The sequence below is a fragment of the Protopterus annectens genome, chromosome 1.part0 (genome assembly GCF_019279795.1).
Source record: "Protopterus annectens isolate FY-2018-M chromosome 1.part0, PAN1.0, whole genome shotgun sequence".
In the NCBI taxonomy this organism is placed as follows: Eukaryota; Metazoa; Chordata; order Ceratodontiformes; family Protopteridae; genus Protopterus; species Protopterus annectens.
The window spans coordinates 1,380,531,483-1,380,558,486 of NC_056725.1; the positions used below are offsets into that span (position 1 = coordinate 1,380,531,483).

The window sequence follows — 27,004 nt, forward strand, 5'->3', positions numbered from 1 at the left end:
AACCACTAATGTAATACCACGTTGGAAAATCCAACATTTAAGAGACAAGCCAACTTACTTTTTACAACTCCTCCACCGGGATTCAATAACGCCTAAAATAAGTGTACACTAAGTGTGCATCATTCTGAGTGAACAGACAACACAGGCATAACTCACACCTTCTTCCTCCTAATTTCAGTTTTCCTACTGATATTCCTGCAGCTTTAAATATTGACAGGGATTCATAAAGGTAAGTAAGTACTCATTTAAATCTAGAGTTATTTGGAGGTATTTTGAATGTGTTCAAGAGGAATCCCTTCAGCTGGTGGCTCGTTCTTTTGGTAGTTCAAGACTCACTGGTTTTAATACCACTTCAAGAAATATGTGTCTTAGCACAACTATTTGGATACATCTCTAGATACTTTAGATATTTCAGTACTTCTGCAAGCATCTTAAACACCGTCTCTGTCTCAGTCATTTTGAGACGTGAGATCGGAGTCACAGAGGAGTTGCATGATGCACGATGTAAAATATTGCAGATAGTAGCCATTTGGATGGTGTACACAATCCAAAGACAGCAGTTGTATAAAAGCACCGTTGTTTAAATTGGAAATATGTAATGTATGCAAATGAGTGCATAATGACATGTAAAAAAGAAGCCCCATTATGCCAATAAGCAACACAGAATAAATGTGTGGTGTCCCCTTAATGGTGGTCAGTAGAGTAATTCATTCTGTATCAAGTCAAAGGGTATCAAATGACAAAGGTGTTTATATTTTCACTTGTTTTAGACTACATATACACTTAGTCGGAGAACACCCTGGCAGAGCAACAGTCTCTATGACAAATTCAGTCCTTTACTTACAGTTAGTTGAAAACAAGTTGAAGGTAACACCTCAGGAAACTGACGATAACAGTATCCAAGCAATTACCAAAAGCAAACTGTAACTGGCTAGACAAAAACAGCCCGTTTAATGTTACAACAGTTAAAGTATCTCGCTTTCTGGAAACAGTTACCATGGGTTGGTTAATAAAAGATTTATGAGTGCGCTGCCTGTTAAAAACGCAACAGGTTTTTCAAAATTCCAGGTCGGTTTTCACCTCGCCATAGGAAACACACATTCCACAGTTAGAAAATCACAGCCTGTTGCATACACAAAGATTAATTGAATTTAGAAGTCGGTCTTCACCTCATCACATATGATATCCATGATCCACAAATCACTGGTAGGAATTCACTGGTAAAAAACCACAGCAATATAATCCAATGAGTAAAAACACTTAATAACAAAAAAACTGGCAAGAGCTTTCACCTTGTAGGCTTCCTCAGGCCAAGCACAATGTAATGCTTTTTACACACATATATATATATATATATATATATATATATATATATATATATATATATATATATATATATACACATTCTATCTATCTGACTTCACTTCCCTTTGTATTCGATTAACATTCAAACTTTTAAAGAGCAACACTAAATTTTATAAAATGTATAAAATGCAAAATTCATCGACAATAGTCGACTCAACAAGTGCTATTTAAGATCACTTGCATAAAAATAAAATCATAAATAAATTGCATGTATATATATATATATATATATATGTTTTAAAATTTTAAAATTAGTGACACTCTTTCCATACTAGATCATATCTTTTAACCTGATAACAAAAAATGTTTTAAATAGGTACTTGTGAATCAAATAATAACCGATGATTATACTAATAACAGATAAGGCTTACTATACTAGACGGACTATCTTCGCAAACATCAAATCACTGGAAGTATGCAAGTGAAATTATGAGATGGTTCGGCTAAAATAAAATGGCAGTACGTAGCCTAACATCAAGGTTACACATCTTATAATTACAATAACCATCTATTATTTTTGAGCACGTATATATAAACTTGCCTAATAACAACAATCGGTCATAAATTAGGTACACAAAATCAAATAGAAGCATATAATTATGTTTATGACCAATAAAGCATTCTATGTAATACTCAAAAACAGACATAAGCAACATTTCGCTCTTTAATTCATAATATATTAAAAAAGGGATGTGAAAGTAGGAAATGGTAAATGAGATGCTTTAGTTGTTAATCCCTATATAAAAATTATCTATTTTATGTTGCTACTAATAATTTAAGACACGTAGTCACACACTCTATATTTATAAATAGTTATTTGTATTATTAATATGATTATTCCTAATAAAATTGATGGTAACCACCATGAGTAATTTCAATCAATATGCATTGTTACGAAGCTGAAGTGCGTTTTTTGGTAATGATTTAAATGCAATTTGAACCATTATATTTTATATTTTTTATATTATCTTCGATAATTCTGACGCAGGGCTCTGCATAGTTATGCTAGACCGACTGAATGACCTCACATCCCTTTTTTAATATATTATGATTTAAAGAGCGAATTGTTGCTTATGTCTGTTTTTGAGTATTACATAGAATGCTTTATTGGTCATAAGCATAATATATGCTTCTATTTGATTTTGTGTACCTAATTTATGACCAATTGTTGTTATTAGGCAAGTTTATATATACGTGCTCAAAAATAATAGATGGTTATTGTAATTATAAGATGTGTAACCTTGATGTTAGGCTACGTACTGCCATTTTATTTTAGCTGAACCATCTCATAATTTCACTTGCATACTTCCAGTGATTTGATGTTTGCGAAGATAGTCCGTCTAGCATAGTAAGTTATTAGTATAATCATCGGTTATTATTTGATTCACAAGTACCTATTTAAAAACTTTTTTGTTATTAGGTTAAAAGATATGATCTAGTATTGAAAGAGTGTCACTAATTTTAAAATTTTAAAACATATATATATATATATATATATACACATGCAATTTATTTAGGATTTTATTTTTATGCAAGTGATCTTAAATAGCACTTGTTGAGTCGACTGCTGTCGATGAATTTTGTATTTTATACATTTTATAAAATTGTTAGTGTTGCTCTTTAAAAGTTTGAATGTTAATCGAATACAAAGGGAAGTGATGTCAGACTGATAGAATGTATATATATATATATATATATATATATATATATATATATATATATATATATATATATATATATATATGTGTGTAAAAAGCGTTACATTGTGTTTGGCCTGAGGAAGCCTACAAGGTGAAAGCACTTGCCAGTTTTTTGTTATTAAAGTGTTTTAACTCATTGGATTATATTGCTGTAGTTTTTTACCAGTGAATTCTTACCAGTGATTTGTGGATCGTGGATATCATATTTGACAAGGTGAAGACCGACTTCTAAATTGAATTAATCTTTGTGTATGCAACAGGCTGTGATTTTCTAACTGTGGAATGTGCGTTTCCTATGGCGAGGTGAAAACCGACCTGGAATTTTGAAAAACCTGTTGCGTTTTTAACAGGCAGTGCACTCATAAATCTTTTATTAACCAACCCATGGTAACTGTTTCCAGAAAGCGAGATAGTTTAACTGTTGTAACATTAAACGGGCTGTTTTTGTCTAGCCAGTTACAGTTTGCTTTTGGTAATTGCTTGGATACTGTTATCGTCAGTTTCCTGAGGTGTTACCTTCAACTTGTTTTCAACTAACTGTAAGTAAAGGACTGAATTTGTCATAGAGACTGTTGCTCTGCCAGGGTGTTCTCTGACTTTTTGCTGTTATTTTTCCATTATTATTATTGGAGACACCAATATAGCAGCTATTTTTTACTACATGTACACTTAGTCTAATCTTTCTGAGTGACGAAAGCACAAAGAATGTGATAAGGCTGTTCTTGAATACTTATTGTGTACACTTAGTGTAGGCTTTATTGAATGTGTGTGTGTGTGTGTGTGTGTGTGTGTGTGTGTGTGTGTGTGTGTGTGTGTGTGTGTGTGTGTGTGTGTGTGTGTTGCATGCCAGCTGTTGTATATAACTAATGCACTGTCATTTAACTGTCACATTGATTATATGAGTCTGGAGATGTATCTCCATTTTAAACATCCATCTTATTCCCAATGCGCTTATGTTCTAAATAAAATGCTACATTTAAAACTGGAGTAGTATATTGTGTGTTGTACAATAGTTGTGTGACTAGCACAAACAGTATACATAACTGAAAACTGTAGGTATACGGTAACGGAATAAACATTTTGAACACAACTGCTTGACTTCGAGTTTATGATTTTGTTAGTTTAATTTGTACTTCTTAATTTCCTATACTATTCACTTAGCTGCACTTTGCCCCCAGCCACTGAAATTCTATTTTTGCTGCTAACTACCAACTTTAAAATCTGTTCTTCTAGGTAGTATATTAACTAGCAGAGCAGTTCTAGCTCCCAAAGCAAGCTCTACAATAAGTTTCTCAGAGTTCATTAAGAAGTCAACATTCTAGTTTAACTGAACTAAATTTCCCCAAATTTACTGTAAACAGGTTTCTGTTTCCATATAATTAAATGTCTATGAATTTATCTGTTTTATACTTTCTTAATGTTATTTATTCATTATCTAATAACTTTAATAAACTAAATCCCTGACAATGTTGCACTCTTTCAGTCTTAACCTTCTTGCCCTTTTCAAATTGTCTACGGCTTGTCCATTTCTCTGTCTGCACAGTTTCTGTCATATGCTGAATGTTGTAATGTTGTACATGCTGCCGAAGAGCCTACAGTACATATATATATTTTTTCTAACATAATTTGCTGTTTGCAACTTTTCTTCCTTCTTTCTGTTAACGTTATCCATCCCTAGAAAGCAACTCCGACTCTCACAAAATATCCCACAGTATTGACTGTATTTGCAAAAAGCTGGAACTATGAGTTCCACTCTCATAAAAGGCCACATTTTTCAGTTTTCTATTACAGGTGTGTGACCTGACTAATAAGTGGATCATTTAACCTACAATAAAACTTCAAGGCTTGCCGTGTTCTCTGTTCTGTTATTTCTCAGTACATCATTTACTCCTAAGTGGAAAAAATATAAACACCTTTGTCATTTGATACCCTTTGACTTGGTACAGAATAAATTACTCTACTGACCACCATTAAGGGGACACCACACATGTATTCTGTGTTGCTTATTGACATGATGGGGCTTCTTGTTTACATGTCATTATGCACTCATTTGCATACATTACATATTTCCAATTTAAACAACGGTGCTTTTATACAACTGCTGTCTTTGGATTGTGTACACCATCCAAATGGCTACTATCTGCAATATTTTGCATCGTGCATCATGCAACTCCTCTGTGACTCCCATCTCACGTCTCAAAATGACTGAGACAGAGACGGTGTTTAAGATGCTTGCAGAAGTACTGAAATATCTAAAGTATCTAGAGATGTTTCCAAAGAGTTGTGCTAAGACACATATTTCTTGAAGTGGTTTTAAAACCAGTGAGTCTTGAACTACCAAAAGAACGAGCCACCAGCTGAAGGGATTCCTCTTGAACACATTCAAAATACCTCCAAATAACTCTAGATTTAAATGAGTACTTACTTACTTGATATGCAGACAGTTCATAAAGTGGCAAAACTGAAAGAATTTAAATAATTGAAATGCTAAATGCCATATTAGCTGCAAAGCACATAAGTATGTACAGTTATAAAAGAGATTTAGTGATGCTGTATAAATGATGAAAAACCTAGATCCTAAATTAAAACAATACCTATAAATATACAGGCTTAAACTGTTTCGATGAGATATGCATTTATTTTAGACTTGTTCATCCACCTTGTAGGAATGGTAGAACATTTTGCTTCTCGTACATTTGTTTTTAAGTATTTGATGCTTTTAGCCTTGTTAACAATAGCTCATGTACATCATGTGGTCTGGTTTCCTGCATGTTATTACACAGTCTGAAAGTGAAATTGATTGAGCTGGCAGCACTGTATCTCATGTCTCAGCTCTTGTCATATTTTCTTTCATTTCCAGTGACTGAGCCAACAGGTGGACTGTAACTTGGACAGGTCAGACAAATTGTTGAGGGCACTAAGCCCCAGTATATCAGAGGTGTGCACTCTCAAGACACTGCCCAAAGTTTTGGACTCTTTATGAGGCAGTGGGATGTCAACATGCTTTGGTGTCATTGGCCTGTGCTGTGGTCAAAGAGATAACACAGGAGTCCAGACCTAGGATGTGCATTTAAGGACTCAAATCATCCAGCCATATGCTTACGAAACAGGTTCACCTTCTAAGGGCTATGGGAAGAGAGAGTCCTGGTGCTTCCAGGTTTCCAACAGAGTACCTTCTATAGATTAGTGTTTATATTGAACCTAGTCAGCCACTGTAGCTAGAAAGCATGTGTATATAAGTTACTGAGGACGTGCAAAATCAGTTCCATTTTCTGTAGTCAGTCAGTGTGAATGTAAGCTTGAATGGAGCTGTACATGTGAATGTGTTAGAAGTAACAAGTCAGTCAGTAAGCACATGAAATATGAAGTATATGTTCAAGTTACAACTCTTGAGGTATGTATGCATAATAAATGACTTGAATACATATCCAGCCTCAGTGTCTCATTTAAATACACAAGACATGCAACACCTTCTAAGTTCACTTTTCCTTTGTTTTCTTTCTCAGATGTGCAGCAGGGTGCTTTGGGTTGCACTGATGGGGGTTCAAGCACAGCAGGACAACAAAGGACTGACATGCACAGAGCTAATGTCACTGATACTAAAGAGGTGGGAAAAGGGTACAATGTCAGTCCATGTTGGGTCTCATGAGCCTTTAGGTATTCTCACAAGATGGGTCACTGAAAGGGAATTTAGTGTAGAAATCTCATCACCTCTTTCTCAGAGTCAGTGGTCACAGGACTTCAAACTTCACATATAAGACTGAAAATAAGGACATCCAAATTTCATATTTCCTTCAGGTACATACTCACACATAGTCTCATGCAAAGACAAATGTAACTGAGACTTGCCAGTTGATGGGCAGCATGGCTCTGATATACAAATACATAAACACCACAGATGGTGTGTTGTGAAGGCAGGGCTGTGCTAAAACTAGTGCTGGAATTAAAACATACCTCCAAAGTGTTCAGTCTTGCACCCATGACTAAAGCTCACCCATGACATATGTTTTGCTGTCTAGGCCTTGAACCATAAGTCATAGTGCGGAATAGTCTGGTAGTTCCTCCTTTATAGAGACCACACAGCCCAATGAGGTCTAGGGGGGGATTGTAGGAATGAAATCTGCAGCCTCAAATTACCTGATTTGGTGCCAAGTGACTCAACATACCACTCCTCATCATCAAGGTTGTTGACCTTAGATTCAAGATGATAAATAAATGGATTGGACTTGCAAGCACCTCAGAATATAGGAGGTGGGGTCATACTTCATCTGGTCACCTCTGTCTCCACTGAGATGGAAGACTGTCTTGACCTCTAGTCCTTTTTAGGATGAGTTCAGCACCTGCAAACATTGGAGGTAATTCTAGAAATGGAGTTATTCTCATGAGCCTTTGGTCTACATCTATTCAACGAGATCTGGTGTTTCAGATGGTGCTCTAACTTATTCCTTTGGTTGTGTGGAGTCCCCCCCTGCCAGTCTGTGTGTGAGAAACTCTTGATCACTGCAATCCCTTTGTAACAACATCAAGCCAAGTGCTTTTCTCTCAGATGTTTCTAAGTGGCAGGGCTGAACCTCTAGCTCTCACGACAGTGATCCTCCCTGAATCATGTTCAGATGATGCTGATTTGGATCTTGACTGGTAATGTGATGGCAGGAACTTTAGGGATAGCTAGGAATGGATCCTGAAGTTTATGATTGGAAAGAAAAAGAGTGGGGTATCTGGGAATATGCACAATTATATATCTGGTGTGTGACATCTCAATATGCATCATAGCAAATGTGCAAATCTCCATTGAATACAAGTTTAACCTCCATTGAATACACGTTCTTCCAGAAAGGTTGCCAAATTCTGATGGTGAAATGGATGACACCAGTCAAGGAAACAACAAAGATAATCTTTGATGTTGGATTTGACTATTGCAAATATTTTCTATTTTTCTGTGGATGTATGTTATTTTCCCTGAATAAAGCATATTTTAATAACATCATTTGGGCTACCATGACATAATATAAAATAATTATATTCATAATGAAGATTATGACAGTTCAGAAAAACTCGTGATAGTATTATGTATAAGATATGTTCATTACCTAAAGGCACTCTGGCAGGCACAGCTCTTCGGTCAATCCAGAAGGAGACCCAAGACAGCATGACCATTAGAGTAGCAGGAAAGTAGGTCTGAAGGAGGAAGAAGAAGATGTGCCGTCGCAGAGTGAAGTTGATGTATAAACGGTTATACCAACCTGTTAGGAAAGTATAAAGAAATCTGATTAAGAGAAGTTAACTGTCAAACATACCCTATCTGTCACTTAAGACAGCTATGTTACAGTCTGGTACTTCAGATACTTTACCATACATATACGTAAAATCTAATAAGACAGGTAATGCTAGAATAATTTTAATTACACTTGTATAATTGTATAATTTACATCAGACATGTCTTTCTTTGCCCTGACTAGCTGAAAGTTAATAAGTTATTAAGTATTATTCTGTCTTAGAGCCTGAAGACAACTAAAACGTACAGAAACATGACCCAGTAGCAAGTCTTTTATTATCCATAAAACCATCAAAATGAGATTTAACAATTTTTAGAAAAAGATCTTTAACATATATATGGAAGTCTTTCCATAGTCTAAGTAATCTATGAATTAAATATTTGTACAATTTGTACTGATTTTAATGTCTGCAAACTAACCATAAGATCAAACTGAATGAGGTGAAATAAAGTTATCTAAATAATGCTGTTGGTGAGATTGATTACTAGGGTAAAAAATTGGTCTCCGAGAAAAGATTATGTCAAACATTAGCAAAAGTGATTAATTTAATAATCTAACTTCCTATATTAGATTATTTGGCATATTAATCTGTCTATTAATAGCTTTACTTACACTCTTACTAAATGGAAAAATCTGAGTGACAGAATACGTGCAAGGGGGGCTGTCAAATCCATTTAGTTTGACTAGACAGGCATATTTGGGCAGCAGCATAAGTACTTTGGATCTTGAAATTATTCTCACTATAAGATGGAGATCAGCCGTATAAATTCATAATTATTTATATTGTTATAGTGTTAAGTTATGTTTAAAGTAGCTTATTCCTCTGGCTATATCTATTACATGTTTGGCTTTAGAAAGTTCTTGTTTATCTAAATAGTACTTATTTCTTGTCAAACTGGTATCAAGCTTACAATGAAAGAGTATGTCAAATTTAAATTAATGTAATTGGTTATGCACTGATGGTGATAGTTAGACAAACAGGGTCACACTAACAGTTTTGTAACAGTAGAATTGCAAAGACAACACAGCATTAAGTCCTCAGCATGATTGGTCAGCTATATATTCAGTATTAGAAAGATATCTCAAGAGAATAAATTAAAGAATTCTGAGACCAGCACAGTTCTCCAATGCACACCCCAGACTACTGTGTTTCATATGGACTGAGCTACAATAACAAGCAAGCTTTGTGACCTACTATGAAGGCAGTTGTTAATCGAAGTCAGTATAAAATACCCATGCAAACATTTAGGTATTGGGTGTGGAACAGTGTCAATAAATTTTAAATATTAGTGAAACTAAAAGGAGCAACTAGGCTGATGCAGAGTCACAGAGTCACAAGTAGAAAGGCAAAATCCTCAGGTTAAAATCCAAATGAAAGGCAAAATCCTCAGGTTAAAATCCAACTTTAATTCCACTGCAGGTCAGATAAGCGCTTTCACTCATTCATTTGAGCTTCATCAGATCATGTAACAAAGACCTTCAAGTACATAGGCTACATTTATACAGTTAAAACATCTCCTATTGGCTGCTTCTTGTTACATATTCATGAGTTAATCTAAGCTTAAAGATATATGCACATATAAACATGCTGAGATGTATAAAATGAATATAAAAAACATATAAAAAACATATAAAAACTCTCCATGAACACACAAGATGCTCTAATAAATATGTATATATATGTCAAAAGAAATCTATTTCAAGGGGTAAAAACATATATGTTCCATCATTTATTATAAAATCTACAAACATTCCTCCGTTTGTTTAACATAGGTTTAATGGAGGCTCTCTCATTGAGACCTAAACCCCTATCTGCTCTCAATCTAACTATCCACATACTCTCCTTACTCTCAGTATGGTTCCTGATGTCACCTCCTCATATACTGGGTTTAATATTCTCAAGAGCTCTAAATAGGAAATAATGTTCAGGACCTGCTTGGGCTACGTGCTTAGCTAAGGCATTGTGAGGTGAAGCCTTCCTAATGTGGTAAAGGTGTTCTCTTATCCTGTCTTTAAAATGACGATTGGTTTTGCCAACATAAAATGCATCACATATTTGGCACACTGCCAAATAAACTATATGAGTAGTGTCACAGGTAGCTACAGCACGTATGCTAAAGTTAGTGTGCATGTCAGGATGTTCAAAAAATGGACTGGGGTCAAGAGAATTACAATAATTACAGCGTCCACATGGTTTTGTGTGTTCAAGAGGCATTGACCATTCATCCCTTTTTGAATAACATAGCATTCTCCTTAAATTTAATTTGTTCCTATATAAAAAAGAGGGTTTAGTCCCCACAAGTTTACCGATGGTGTCATCAGTACATAGAATAGGCCAGTGTTTCGTAATAATATTCTTGATTGCTGGACAATCAGTACTATATGGTAAAGAAACCCTTACATGAGTTGATCTATCATCTCTACCATTGTCTGTTGTAACGGATCCACCAGTAATAGCTGGTCCAAAATAAGGGGCTGCTCTGTTCAGTCTAAGTTTATTGACATCTAAGAGATTGGACTCAATCTCTTGTGAGCTATAGCCCCGTTCTTCTAGCCTTATCTTGAGGTCACTCACTTCATTTAGGAAGCCTTCTTCTGTGGCATTTAGCCTAGAGGTTCTCATCCCCTGGCCTCTAATGATATTCTTAAAAATATGCTGTGGGTGCATACTATCACGCTGTAATAGAGTATTAAAATAGCAAGGTTTCCTATAGACACCTGTATTAATCAAACCACATGCTAACTTTTCTATATACAAGTCAAGAAATTCTATCTTCTCTCTAGAATGATTCATACTGAAGGTTAAATAGCCAGTGAGGTTGTTCAATATAGTATGGAACACAAACAAATCATCAACACTGCCTCTCCATAAAACAAAAACGTCATCCACGAAACGTCTATAAAAAGTTACATGTTGTTTAAACATTTCTAAATTAGAGACACTCAAATTCCCAAAATGCCAAAAACATGTTTGCATAGCTGTTAGCACAAGGTGTGCCCATGGCTACGCCACCTCGCTGTTGGTAAAACTTGTTGTCATAGGTGAACAGATTGTTATTCAAAATGAGTTCAAGGAAATGTACAATGAGGTCTACTTTAACTGATGTATATTCGCTATGTAAGAGTAGATACTCAGTGATATAAATCAGGCCTATGTTATTTGGTAACACAGTAAACAAGGACTTGATGTCAAACGTTACAAAAATCAAGTTATCAACGTCACAAATGCCACCTAAGCAGTCATACAAATCTGTTAAAAACTGTTTGGAATCTTTCAGTCCAACTTTGTTCTTATTTAATATAGGTCGCAAATGTTTCTCAACATAGACAGAAAGGTTTTCAGTGATCCAACCCTGACCAGACACTATGGGTCTCATTGGTGGGTCAATGGAGTCTTTGTGAATCTTAGGTAACCCATGTATTGTTGGTACAAGTGGATTCTTAACAAAGAGATAGTCAAACAATTCTTGATCCAAGATATCACCTTTCAACATATCTAATAACATATTGTTTACGTGACTAATAGTGGCTTGCACTATTTGTTCGTTAACTTGTAAATAGAAATCATCTTCCAAGAGTTTAATCATAGCATCATGATATTTGCTAGTGTCCATAACTACTATCCGACCACCTTTATCAGCTGGTTTGATGGTTATGGACTGTAAGGACTGGAGTTTAAGTAAGCTAGTCTGCTCCCTCTAGTCAAATTACCATTCTTCCTATATTTCTTTAGAGAAAAATATTCATACAAATCATCCTCAGTTAGTTTCAAATATGCCTCAACTAACGGATGATTAGGTGGGACAAAGTTGCTAAGCTTCTTAAATTTTGGTGGTCTAGTAACGTTATTGTCTGTCAATTCACTATCAGTTTTATCATGAAATAGCAGTTTAAGCATAAGATTTCGACAGAAAAGTCTCATGTCTACTACAGTGTCCGTAAAGTTACTGTGTGCACTTGGTATAAAGTTTAGGCCTTTACATAATAATTTCTCATCACATTCAGTCAACAAATATCCTGAGATGTTATGTATCATAGAATCTGCTGGTATCAAAATTTCAGCTGTATCTAATTTACTTTGTTCTTCCACATCTTCTTTATTGTCTGATGTGGTACAAACTCTTCTGATAATTTGCTTTCTGTCTCCCCTGCTCATAGAGCGTCCCTTGTTATATTCTTGTCCTTTCGGACTGGGAGGGGAAAAGGGAGCTCACTTACTACTCCTGTAGTGATGGTGGTATGTACTTTGTGAGGTAACTTGGATCTCACTATGCCGTCATCTACTGACAACCTCTTATTGAACGGTCCCTTCACAACATGTACTGCTGGATATAAGTTAGTTCTGTCTGCAATATTATTCACAGTAGTAGGCTGACTAACTTCTTTATTGTTTGTATTAATAGAGCTGGATCCACTCTCACTATGTAAAATAGTAATTACATCATCAGTATCATTGGAAGTAGTAGTGTTATTAATGTTAGCTATATTTTGTACCCTATTACTAGGCGATACATTGTTATGTACACAGTTAGTAATATCCACAGCTTCACAAGCATTATTAACAACATTAACATTTTTAGAACCAGTACTAGGTTCGGAACTCAGTTGTCTAACACTAGTATAGTCATTAGGTTTAATGGTAGCACTATAATGTCCATGTTTAGGCCAAACGAAGACTTGTCCTAAATTAAAATCTCTGTGATCTCTAATAATCTTGCTTCTCTTCTGTTGGAGAAGTTTCGCTCTAAGGCTGATATTCCATCCAACAGGCTTTCAAAAGTGGTTCTATTACAGTACTTGGGAAACAAGAAAAATTCTCTTCTGTTGTTTCTTAATGTTATTAATGAGTTTCTCCTCTTCAGAGGCAAAAAAGTCAATAAGTAACTCCATGTACTGTTTGCTTACCTCCAAGTTCAGGCGCTGCCACCTTGAAAGCAACTCTGGATAATGTTCCCCCTGATTGGGCATGTTTAATATACGTAATCCTCTCGGTACAATTTTTGTGTCCAAACAATAACGAAAATGCAAGCGCTGTGTTTGCAAACGTTTCAAGTGTGCAAAGTCTTTCTCTAGACTGTCTAACAGGCGTTGTAGCTCATCCAAGTCGGGTGTCGCCGTATCCTCATCATCAAAGCGCTCCAAAGCGCCGAATTGCCAGGAATTGCCAGGAAGTGACTGTTGAACAGACGAGATTCTGTTCAAATCTCTTCTGTAGATGAGCGACTGAGCCCAGGTCTACACCTCGGGGCTCATAGTCTAGCTCAATATCTACAGTTTCACTCTGACTCTGCATAATAGAAAAAATAGTGCAAAGGCACAAAAAATAGCCAAAAATGTCTGTATGCAAGATAAAGATACAAACAAAAGTTATGCGCTAAGCAAACGCTATTCACTGGTAGTAGACTCTGCTCCAAAGTCAGCAAGAAAAAATGAAGCTAATAAAACAGGAACAAACCACTTGCTGAAGTTGTGAAGCTGTGGATATTACTAACTGTGTACATAACAATCTATCGCCTAGTAATAGGGTACAAAATATAGCTAACATTAATAACACTACTACTTCCAATGATACTGATGATGTAATTACTATTTTACATAGTGAGAGTGGATCCAGCTATATTAATACAAACAATAAAGAAGTTAGTCAGCCTACTACTGTGAATAATATTGCAGACAGAACTAACTTATATCCAGCAGTACATGTTGTGAAGGGACCGTTCAATAAGAGGCCAGCAGTACATGTTGTGAAGGGACCGTTCAATAAGAGGTTGTCAGTAGATGACGGCATAGTGAGATCCAAGTTACCTCACAAAGTACATACCACCATCACTACAGGAGTAGTAAGTGAGCTCCCTTTTCCCCTCCCAGTCCGAAAGGACAAGAATATAACAAGGGGACGCTCTATGAGCAGGGGGAGACAGAAACGCAAATTATCAGAAGAGTTTGTACCACATCAGACAATAAAGAAGATGTGGAAGAACAAAGTAAATTAGATACAGCTGAAATTTTGATACCAGCAGATTCTATGATACATAACATCTCAGGATATTTGTTGACTGAATGTGATGAGAAATTATTATGTAAAGGCCTAAACTTTATACCAAGTGCACACAGTAACTTTACGGACACTGTAGTAGACATGAGACTTTTCTGTTGAAATCTTATGCTTAAACTGCTATTTCATGATAAAACTGATAGTGAATTGACAGACAATAACGTTACTAGACCACCAAAGTTTAAGAAGCTTAGCAACTTTGTCCCACCTAATCATCCATTAGTTGAGGCATATTTGAAACTAACTGAGGATGATTTGTATGAATATTTTCTCTAAAGAAATATAGGAAGAATGGTAATTTGACTAGAGGGGAGCAGACTAGCTTACTTAAACTCCAGTCCTTACAGTCCATAAACATCAAACCAGCTGATAAAGGTGGTCGGATAGTAGTTATGGACACTAGCAAATATCATGATGCTATGATTAAACTCTTGGAAGATGATTTCTATTTACAAGTTAACGAACAAATAGTGCAAGCCACTATTAGTCACGTAAACAATATGTTATTAGATATGTTGAAAGGTGATATCTTGGATCAAGAATTGTTTGACTATCTCTTTGTTAAGAATCCACTTGTACCAACAATACATGGGTTACCTAAGATTCACAAAGACTCCATTGACCCACCAATGAGACCCATAGTGTCTGGTCAGGGTTGGATCACTGAAAACCTTTCTGTCTATGTTGAGAAACATTTGCACCTATATTAAATAAGAACAAAGTTGTACTGAAAGATTCCAAACAGTTTTTAACAGATTTGTATGACTGCTTAGGTGGCATTTGTGACGTTGATAACTTGATTTTTGTAACGTTTGACATCAAGTCCTTGTTTACTGTGTTACCAAATAACATAGGCCTGATTTATATCACTGAGTATCTGCTCTTACATAGCGAATATACATCAGTTAAAGTAGACCTCATTGTACATTTCCTTGAACTCATTTTGAATAACAATCTGTTCACCTATGACAACAAGTTTTACCAACAGCGAGGTGTAGCCATGGGCACACCTTGTGCCAACAGCTATGCAAACATGTTTTTGGCATTTTGGGAATTTGAGTGTCTCTTTAATTTAGAAATGTTTAAACAACATGTAACTTTTATAGACGTTCGTGGATGACGTTTTGTTTTATGGAGAGGCAGTGTTGATGATTTGTTTGTGTTCCATACTATATTGAACAACCTCACTGGCTATTTAACCTTCAGTATGAATCATTCTAGAGAGAAGATAGAATTTCTTGACTTGTATATAGAAAAGTTAGCATGTGGTTTGATTAATACAGGTGTCTATAGGAAACCTTGCTATTTTAATACTCTATTACAGCGTGATAGTATGCACCCACAGCATATTTTTAAGAATATCATTAGAGGCCAGGGGATGAGAACCTCTAGGCTAAATGCCACAGAAGAAGGCTTCCTAAATGAAGTGAGTGACCTCAAGATAAGGCTAGAAGAACGGGGCTATAGCTCACAAGAGATTGAGTCCAATCTCTTAGATGTCAATAAACTTAACTGAACAGAGCAGCCCCTTATTTTGGACCAGCTATTACTGGTGGATCCGTTACAACAGACAATGGTAGAGATGATAGATCAACTCATGTAAGGGTTTCTTTACCATATAGTACTGATTGTCCAGCAATCAAGAATATTATTACGAAACACTGGCCTATTCTATGTACTGATGACACCATCGGTAAACTTGTGGGGACTAAACCCTCTTTTTTATATAGGAACAAATTAAATTTAAGGAGAATGCTATGTTATTCAAAAAGGGATGAATGGTCAATGCCTCTTGAACACACAAAACCATGTGGACGCTGTAATTATTGTAATTCTCTTGACCCCAGTCCATTTTTTGAACATCCTGACATGCACACTAACTTTAGCATACGTGCTGTAGCTACCTGTGATACTACTCATATAGTTTATTTGGCAGTGTGCCAAATATGTGATGCATTTTATGTTGGCAAAACCAATCGTCGTTTTAAAGACAGGATAAGAGAACACCTTTACCACATTAGGAAGGCTTCACCTCACAATGCCTTAGCTAAGCACATAGCCCAAGCAGGTCCTGAACATTATTTCCTATTTAGAGCTCTTGAGAATATTAAACCCAGTATACGAGGAGGTGACACCAGGAACCATACTGAGAGTGAGGAGAGTATGTGGATAGTTAGATTGAGAGCAGATAGGGGTTTAGGTCTCAATGAGAGAGCCTCCATTAAACCTATGTTAAACAAACGGAGGAATGTTTGTAGATTTTATAATAAATGATGGAACATATATGTTTTTACCCCTTGAAATAGATTTCTTTTGACATATATATATACATATTTATTAGAGCATCTTGTGTGTTCATGGAGAGTTTTTAAATGTTTTTTATATGTTTTTTATATTCATTTTATACATCTCAGCATGTTTATATGTGCATATATCTTTAAGCTTAGATTAACTCATGAATATGTAACAAGAAGCAGCCAATAGGAGATGTTTTAACTGTATAAATGTAGCCTATGTACTTGAAGGTCTTTGTTACATGATCTGATGAAGCTCAAATGAATGAGTGAAAGCGCTTATCTGACCTGCAGTGGAATTAAAGTTGGATTTTAACCTGAGGATTTTGCCTTTCATTTGGATTTTAACCTGAGGATTTTGCCTTTCTACTTGTGACTCTGTGACTCTGCATCAGCCTAGTTGCTCCTTTTGGTTTCAGTAATATTATTCAAGTTTTTCTGGAGCACTGGGCATTTATCCTGTTTGTCAGCAAGTGGTTTGTTCCTGTTTTAATAAATTTTAAATGTTTAAAATTATATTTATTTTTTAACTGAATAAATAAACTGGTTCTTCTTGATCTTTTTTAAATATCCAGGCCACAAGGATAAGGTCAAATACAAATTAATAATAGACAATTTAGTGTAGACAGTCAATCATCATTTTTCTTGAATGTGAAAGTTAGAGCGCCCTCAAAAACCCCAAACAGATATGGGGAGAACATGCAAAACTACACACAGTGACTGAAAGTCAGGGCAGAACCCCACATTCTTAAGCTGTGATGCATACATTTTGGCACTTATCTACGTGTTAGATTATAATATCTAAATCCAAAGTATCCATGAGATGTTGGCTGTGCAATGACAAGTAAAAAATTTCACAAGATTGGTAAGACAGCACACTTTTCTGAAATCCTTGGCAAAATTCAAGAGGTTTGTTTGTGTCTTTCGGCTTTTCCCGGTTAGGGGTCGCCACAGCGGAACTCCGGTCCGCTAATGATTGGCAGTAGATTTTTACGTGCGGGCTTGCCGGGCCTAATGCACAACCTTCAACGAAGGAACGCCCATTCACGCATGTCGCCACACAGAAGATGCTCTAACTGAGAATCGAACGGGAAACGTCTAACTGTGAGGCAACAACGCTACCGCAGCACCACCACCGCAGTGTAGCAAAATTTAAGAGATACAGGTTATATTTTAGCCTCTGTTTTATAGTATTTATACTATTGAACGTTTTGCTTATCTTGCATGCTTAACTGGACAGTAGTTAAGCAGAATTTCCATAGACTGCTATCTGTGTAATGGTATAATTTCTGTTAACTCCCATTTCTGGGGAACAAAGACACATTATAAAGCTTGACTAGACAAAATGAGTTGAAGCCATACAGTAACTGAATTAATTGTAGGCAAGAATATTTCTAACAATTTGACTAGACCCATGGGGCTACTATTTTTGACATTAGAAAGTATCACCATAATTTTGACTTCATTTATTAAAGGACATATACCACTTACAGAATTTTCAAGAAATATTGAAATTGACATTTTTGCAGTTCAAAAGTTATTTTCATTAGTCATCATTTAATTATTTAATTTACTAATTGCTGCTTCTATTTAAATGGAATTCATTGTGATAGTGTTTGTACTCTGATGACACCCAGTATATTTTATGGGTGAAAGCGCTTAGTACTTGTTACTGTTTTGTCGCATTTTTAACCAGCATTAATAAACCAGTGTTCTACAGTCGAATTGGTTCGTCTTGTTTGGTTTTACTGGTTCTAACAATTTTGGATTTCTACACGTGGATGTGAGGCATTCCACTTCACTGTTGGATTATCTGGCTGTTTCTGCTAGTTTTTTATTACGTTCAGTTTGCGTTTCTAGTTTCAATTTGCGTTTCTAGTTTTATTTGAATTTTCTATTCTGTGTGCAACTATGGAAGACTTATTGAAGCAGCATTTAGAGATTTCCCAAAGATTGATACGAGCTCTAAGTGATAAAGGAATCACCAGCCCAGCTGCCACTTATGCTACAGTTACTGAATCACAGGAACAATTATTTACACTACATTCCATGCCAGGAAGTAGTCCGGTACGTCCGTCAACCAGTAATGGTTCGGTTAATGCAACAGGAGGAGGGGCTAACCTAGGAAATGCTCAACATGGAGCTCCAACATCTAACGCTGTACCGAACACTAGGGACGGGGTAAATAGAGGAGTTGAACATGGAAATGTTATTTCGAAGGATCTTAAAGAAATTTTGGCAGCACCGACATTGAGCACTTTATCTCCTACTAACGCCACTGAATTTGGTAGTCTCAACGTGCAGTTCACTCAATTCGAAAGAGCGTTAAAAACATTCAAATCCCTGCAAATGGATAATGCATTTTTGGAAAGGTCGATGGAATTGGGACAGATCCCGAAAGGTCTCCGTTTGTTTAAATTACCTTTTGGCTTTACTGAAGGGACTGAACTGTTTAATGAACTACTACATCTGTTCGACCGAACAGGTATTGAGTTAATGAAACTTATTATACGTAACAATAATAACAAACTGTCTATTTTGAATGAGCATTTAACTAAACTTGATAAAAGTATTCGACAAGACTTGTTATTTGATTTTAATAGAAACCGTTTTGATAAGATAATAAAGGACAATGACAAGTTTATTTTAAAAGGGCTGGAAGCTAAAAATCATAAACTAATTAGGGACACAAATGATTATAGGAATAAGAGAGCATATTCACATTTTAAGGATTTTAAAAATATGAAATGTTTGTCCAAACCTGAAGGGATGGATACAGTTGTTAGAGATGTATTTAATACACATCATACTAATTCTAGTGCACTACACAATCATGCATCAAATGAGGCTGTGTATGAAAATGGGGAGGGAGCTTTTTTAGAAGAACCGATACTGAGGAGGTCAGAGTGGTTACGGGACCGGTATGGTTGTCAACAGCAGAACCACCAATACCAGAACAGAAACCACAGGACCATCTCATGGTATCAATAGTTGAGGATGAAATTTTACATACACAGACTGAGTTTAATGTCACATTAGATTGCCCAACAGGGGGTATCATTAGTCCTGTTTTCGACAATGACATTCAGAGTAATAACTTTTTACAGTGTTTTGGAGGACAATTCTGTTTTGATGATAGTTCAAATGAGACATGCAACAATTCTAATGGATGTGAGTGTTCTATTTTGGTTGATGGAGGTTTTAGTGTGTATAATTTTGCAGATTTTAAGCTTGATGTAAGCTATTTAAACCTTTTTAAAAAGGGTTTTAAATTTGTCCCTACATTTAGATTAGACATTGGTAAAATTCTTATTAATTTAAAACTTTTTACTAGAAAACTTAATTTAAGGATGTTTTTTAAGAATAACAAAGGTACTCAGAATGACAATCACTATTTTACTTTAAAAAGACATAGCACATTTATACCCCCTCAAAACCCTATTATTCAAGTGTTTGAGAGGTTATGTGATACTCAGATACGCAGAATAGTGAAGAATGAAAAAATAATATCTTATAACTTAACCACGGCTGAAAAATTTTGCTTGAAGGAACTAACAACAACAGATAAATACAGGGTTATGAAGCCCGATAAGGGTGGGGGTGTGTTTGGTATGACTAAGGATGATTACTTTAACAAAATGACCATAATGTTAAGTGACAACATCACCTACGAAAAGGTGTCGAAATATGAAATGCACAGAGCCTACACTAAGTTGGACTGGATTCTATATGAATATCTGATGGATGGTGTCATTACTAAGGATGAATACAACTTTTTAAATGTGGAACATCCCATGACTCCATCCATCTTTGGTATTCCGAAAATTCATAAAAGTGTTCACAATCCACCCTTTTGGCCAATAGTCTCTGCCAGAGGGTCTAAAACTGAGGCTATGGCTTCCTTTATAGATTTTCAGTGTAAAGAAGTATTAACAAAATTGGATCACATAGTCAAAGATTCTTGGCATTGCCTGGATAAAATAAGAGATAATTTTGCTGGGATAAACCCTGAGATTTCTATGATTACTACTGATATTGTAAGTCTTTTTACTGTAATACCCCACAAGTTGGGTATAGAAATGTTTGAGGCAAGCTTATTAAAATTTGGTGCATTTAGTAATGACAAATGCAAATTTTTAAGGGAATTGATGGAATTAGTACTTGAAAACAATTATATGTTTCTAAATGGTGAATATTTTAGACAAAAAACCGGGGTAGCCATAGGGGCAAGATGTGCCCCTATCTATGCCAATCTTGTCTTAGCCTTTTGGGAGACAAAAATGGTGTTCACCTCTTGTTATTGGGATGATATTGTTCTTTATCTGAGGTTCCTGGATGATATTTTGATTTTTTGTAAAGGGACAAGAGAAAGATTTTTAGAATTTGAATCATTTCTTAATACTACATCTAGTTTTTTAAGTTTCACTAGCAAGATAGTTGACAATTATTGTGAGTATCTTGATATACTATTGTATAAAAACAATGATAGGTTAGAAACCAATATTTTTTGGAAAAAATCACATTCTAATTCTTTCCTGCACTTCAATAGTTGTCACCCTTACTATCAAAAGAAGAATTTAATCAAAGGGCAGATGGTTAGGCTCTCAAGAATTATCAGTGAAGATACGTTTTTTTGTGATGAAATTAAAATATTGTCAAGTATGTTTTTAGATAGAGGATACCCAAAGGATTTGATTGATAAAGTAAGTGCTGAGATACAGATGAAAAGACAGCAAAAGTATCAACCTATTATACAGTTTGGAATTACAAATACTATTTGTGAGAAAAACCAATAATTGGAAATGATACGTTAGTTATTCCTTTTAATGAAACAACTATGAAAATTGTCAATACTGTACGAGAGAGTTGGGCTTGTGTATTCATGAACAATGATGAATGTATTGATATTCTTGGTTTATGGCCTAAAATTACTTACAGTAGAGGCATGAATTTAAAAGAATACTTTGAAGCAACACATAGTAAGAATATTTACCTAAAGTCCAAGATGGGTAAATGTGGTACATGCCACACATGTAAATATATTAATGACGGACCCTATGTAGTAGTTTGCAACTTTGGAAAAACTATCAGATGCCCGGGGTATTGCAACTGCAATACAAAAATGTTAGTTTACCTTGCCACTTGTTCATCATGCTCAGCTTACTACGTAGGGAAAACCATTAGAAAGCTTAAAGATCGAATAGGAGAACATGTTAGAGACATAAAAAAGAAAAAAGACACTAGTGCCCTTTATACACATAGTGTAAGGTATGATAATTTTAAAAGGTTCCTATTCTTTGTGATAGATAGAATACCCTATAACAATAACAAAGGAGGTGATGACAAGACATTACTAGAAGTTAAAGAATGTCTATGGCAACTTAAACTTAATGCAAGTATTCACCCAAGTATCAATGACTATATTTCTATAGCCAGTATACTTAGACATAAATCACAATTTATTTAATTACAAACATCTAATGGCCTATTTTAGACAATTAATGGATGTACTTATTTTATAATTTATGTTATTGTTTTTAACTATTTTGTACAATCATAGAGTTTTTTACTATATGTAATTGTCACACATACAATTTTTTAAGATATTTTACATTGCACTTCAATATTTGTTTTATAAGTCTTGGCATTATAATCGTCGATATAGGCAGTCTTTTTAAAGCAGTTTTTCAGGGATTATAATGAGGTTTGCACAGATGATTGTTAAATTAAATTAATTATAATTGTTTTTTATTAGTCATCATTTAATTATTTAATTTACTAATTGCTGCTTCTATTTAAATGGAATTCATTGTGATAGTGTTTGTACTCTGATGATGCCCAGTATATTTTATGGGTGAAAGCGCTTAGTACTTGTTACTGTTTTGTCACATTTTTAACCAGCATTAATAAACCAGTGTTCTACAGTCGAATTGGTTCATCTTGTTTGGTTTTACATTATAAAGCTTGACTAGACAAAATGAGTTGAAGCCATACAGTAACTGAATTAATTGTAGGCAAGAATATTTCTAACAATTTGACTAGACCCATGGGGCTACTATTTTTGACATTAGAAAGTATCACCATAATTTTGTCTTCATTTATTAAGGGACATATACCACTTACAGAATTTTCAAGAAATATTGAAATTGACATTTTTGCAGTTCAAAAGTTATTTTGAAAAAAATCTGAAAAACCTTCTGCTGTTTCTTATTTGATTTTTTAGCATGCTATTATCAGACTGTATTCCCGTAGGAGAACTATTGTTATTTTTTATTTACCTGACATATTTAAATAAATTCTGTATATATTTGTGATAGTCTTTGTAAGTTTTGTCTTCAGGTTATTTTCTGAGAACTGAATACACTTATTAGTGTGTTGGCTTCTGCTTGATTTTGCTTGTCAAAAGAAGATGGACATTTTTGTAATGTTCTGTAATACTGTTTCTTTTTATTATACAGTCTAATGATTTTTTTAATAATACTGTAAATGTACTTTTAGAGATGGTATGAGAATAACTGATCCTGAATGGAACTTGTTAAAAGAAAATAGCCAAACATTCTAATACTAGTCTGTACTTAGAGATAGCTTAGCCACTCATTAGATAGCATAAATATGATAATGTTAATCACAGCATAAGCAGCAGATTTAATTTCATAAAAACTGAAACTGCCTTTTGTAGGATGGGATACCTTTCAAAATCAGGTGAGACTTACAAAGTATTATAATCAGTGTACTAGTGTCCCTTGAAAGGGATACAACACACTCCAGGACTATTGCTGAATAAAAGACCTTAATGATCATTACTTTTTTATAGGTTAATGATAACTTTTTTTTGTTATCTGGAAAGTCTGAGAAGCATACTTACTTGTATTTGCAATCTAACTCCTTTGGGGGTAAGAGAATTCTGCCAAGATGACATAGGAATGAGGAACATTATCATGAAAGAACTCTTAAGGCTAGATTGCAAACAAAAATATTGTGCAGCATATTCATAGCTCTCAACCTTCAATTTCCAAAATGAGAAAGAAACACTACCTTTCATAATGTGGAACAAATGGGCAACATGTACGACACTTACTAGCAGCTTACTAACAAATTCAACTAAGGAAGCTCATAGGATGGCTAGAATATAATAGTGTTAATTATAGAACAATTATTTTAATGAAACAATGATTCAGTTATATTTCTCACGGATGTCAGTTAAAAATTGCTAACACTGTGTGACAGACCCTTTCAATGTGGAACTTATAGGAACATGAACTTTTTAAGACCCCCTAATATGGAACATTCCTCATAATGAGGTATACTTGAGAGGTATGAGGATATCTTTATTTGGTTCACATTAAAAAGAACTTTCTGGCACCTCAGCAAACATGCCTTTTCTTGGGAATAAAACATGTTGCAAAGGAAGTCTTATAGACCCTGCAATAAAATCAATCAAACAAGGTACCAATCACAAAAATGTACAATTCAAAGACTATTAAAAATCAAATAAAAAGTACCAATTGCAATAATCTATAAAGAAAATGAGGACAATAAGAAAATAAGAAATAAAATGCTTCCAGCTATATAAAGTTCCCCGGGGACCAGGATATCAAACCTAACAATCAACTGTCTCTAAGTAGTAATGAATATTTAATAGTTACCCTCTCTTTCACAAAAAAAAATAGATTTTGCAGTATTGTATTCCACAGAAATTCTTCATATACAGCCTTGGTTACACTGTCTCTCGCCTACCTGAAAAGTATTATCTTTCTACCGTGCCTTTTTAAAATTGTTTTATCTATACAACTTCTATGTAAGTGGAAGTTCTAAACAAAAACTGCCGCTTACTTTACCTTTTCTTTTATTATTACAGGTCTTTTGAATGCTCACTCTTATTTTAGGTTGGTATCTCTCTACCACAGTGTGAAAGGATACCACCCTTTCATTTTTTTTCCTTCCCTGAGTTGTTCCTCCTACAGCAAAGGGCAATCAGAATACAAATTGATTTTAGTGTACTTTTTTCTTGAGTACCAAATTCCTGTTGCTTGGAGTCCACCTGATTTCATATTCTGTGCTTTACACTATCAGAAATAGGCTCAGAACTTTTTCCTTTTTCTGTTCATTTCACTTTCCATACTCACTTTTTTCTGAGGATCTTCAATCAAGTGACATTATTTTTGTATTTTTCTCCACTCTGTTTTTGTGCTAATACTGCTCATAAGTTTCAGTCTATTCTTTTGTTTTGAATTGACTTTTACTTCAGAGTTTTCTGTGAGTTCATCTTCAGTTCCTACACTGATGTCTCTTACACTTTTGGGTTCTGTTTCTTGATCATTTGGACATTCTTCTGATAAGAGACAGAATCTTTTTATCATAATATCATAGGATCATATGAAATTACTAAGTTAATGGCCCTAGAGCTTTTTTAAGCCTAGCCATTCATGCTCCAGTTTTCCCAATTATCAATCCCCACAGGCTATAATGGCTTTGGTATATGTCTGTGCCTTTGGACATATACAAACTGCCCCTCTCCATAACAGCCACAGGTGACAATCAGGGGTTAATTTGTGATTTCTCATCCATTGGTCTAAATTGCATTTGAACAGGCTTATGTAAGAGCTCTGTTTCACATGAATGGAGAGTTTGTTCCAGAAAAGGGGTAATCTCTGAGACACATACCTTGTCCTTCCAACATGTTATATTTATGTCACAGGTGAGGTTTAGATCCTTAGAGCAGGTAATTCTAGAGCTGTTTCTTTTGCAAATGTGCAGCAGATTCATCAGAACTGGACTTGAGAATGCTTGTAGGATAGACATAGATCACCTCTCAGTAGTCTGTAGGAGACAGAGTACTGGGACAGGACTTTGAGGCAGCCCACATAGGGCACGTTATTTACACCCTGTATTATTTTAGTAAGGAACCTCTCTGGCCACTCCAGCAGTAACAAATGCCTGGTCAGGTACATGATGTAGAGTGCATTGTACTTGATTATTGGTCTAATGAGGACTGAGTATAGTGGACTACGATCTCCTTAGCTATGGATGTCATGTCCTTACTTATAATATGCACTACATAGAAGTATGGCTGGTGATAGCATTTTGGGAGCCCCCAGCAAGTGTCAAGTTGGGCACTCCTGGATACTTCCAGTCTAACAATAACCTTGTCACTGCCACCCCTCCTAAGCAATATTTTAGTTCATGCTGCAGAGCTTTATGGGTAGAACACACGTACAAACTGTATCTATAATGCTCTCACAATTTGACAGGCCTGTGTACAACACTATGTTGGCTCACATCAGACAGGGGCATTGACAGTGACTGGCATTTATTTGTAGTAATGACACATTACAATAACCCTATGTATGTAGTTGGCCTTATGGGAAATGGTGGCATAGGCAGAGTTCCATGGTACCCCACACACACAAACATCAACAGTATTCCCTTCTAGTTTACCCCCATTAGGTGAACTCCACTCAATGCATATTACTTTCTTTTTTCTCACATTTTAACATACTCTGCAGCATTTTCAAAAAGCTATGGCTTTCTGTATCCTCTGAAGTGAATTTAAAGTCTTTTTTTTTTTTTTTTTTTTTTTACAAAATTTTCTTCCACTGATGGCTTGAATGAAAAAATATGATTAACGAAAGCATTTCGCTGTTGCTCTTCGACTTTATTTTTCCTTGCATCCTTACCTGGCCAAGACAGCACAATAATAACCGTACAGGAAATAACTCAATTAAGTGTGTTTGTGGAGGGAAGAGAGAAGACGCCATAGAATTATAGATGTTCTGAGGTACATTTTAGAGCATTTCTCAACCTTTTGACCCAGTGGTTTCCTGAACATAAATTATGCGCAAGAAAAGAATTTTAGCTTAATTTTTATTTTCTTTCAAGGAAGGCATAAGTTTTGCCTAAGGTGTAATGTTTAAAGCTGAAAAAATATTAGCTTCTCACAATAAACTAAGAAGACAAATCTCCTAGAGGATGCATGTATCCTATATGGGAATAATGCCTGGCTCCCTACCCCCCCCAAAAGAAAGAAGACAGTCACTGTCTATGTACCCCTGTGGTGTTAGTTTGGGATAAAAGCAGGATTCAAATGGCCACAGCCATGTATTTCAAGTGGCTGTTGTCATACATATGCATATGCTCCCACACTCCTTACCCCTATGCCTCAAAGGCAGCCACCTGTATACATGCCTAATGTATAATTGTGAGGAAAGTGAAAAGAATAGTAATCACAGTAATGTATTCCAGCTTGCTGTTCCTAGACAATACACTGCCCCTACAAAGTTATAGTAACATTTTTGCACACCTCTGAGAACTGTG

General features: G+C 35.3%; 1 protein-coding gene across 1 annotated transcript in view; it reads right to left on the minus strand.

Annotated features, from left to right (window-relative positions):
• The window catches only part of LOC122801746 (gamma-aminobutyric acid receptor subunit rho-1), a 384,251-nt gene that overhangs the window by 45,284 nt on the left and 311,963 nt on the right, over positions 1 to 27,004 (minus strand). The window contains exon 6 of the mRNA XM_044071303.1: positions 8,156 to 8,308. Coding sequence (XP_043927238.1) covers positions 8,156 to 8,308 — 153 coding nt within the window. The remainder of the gene's footprint in view (positions 1 to 8,155; positions 8,309 to 27,004) is intronic.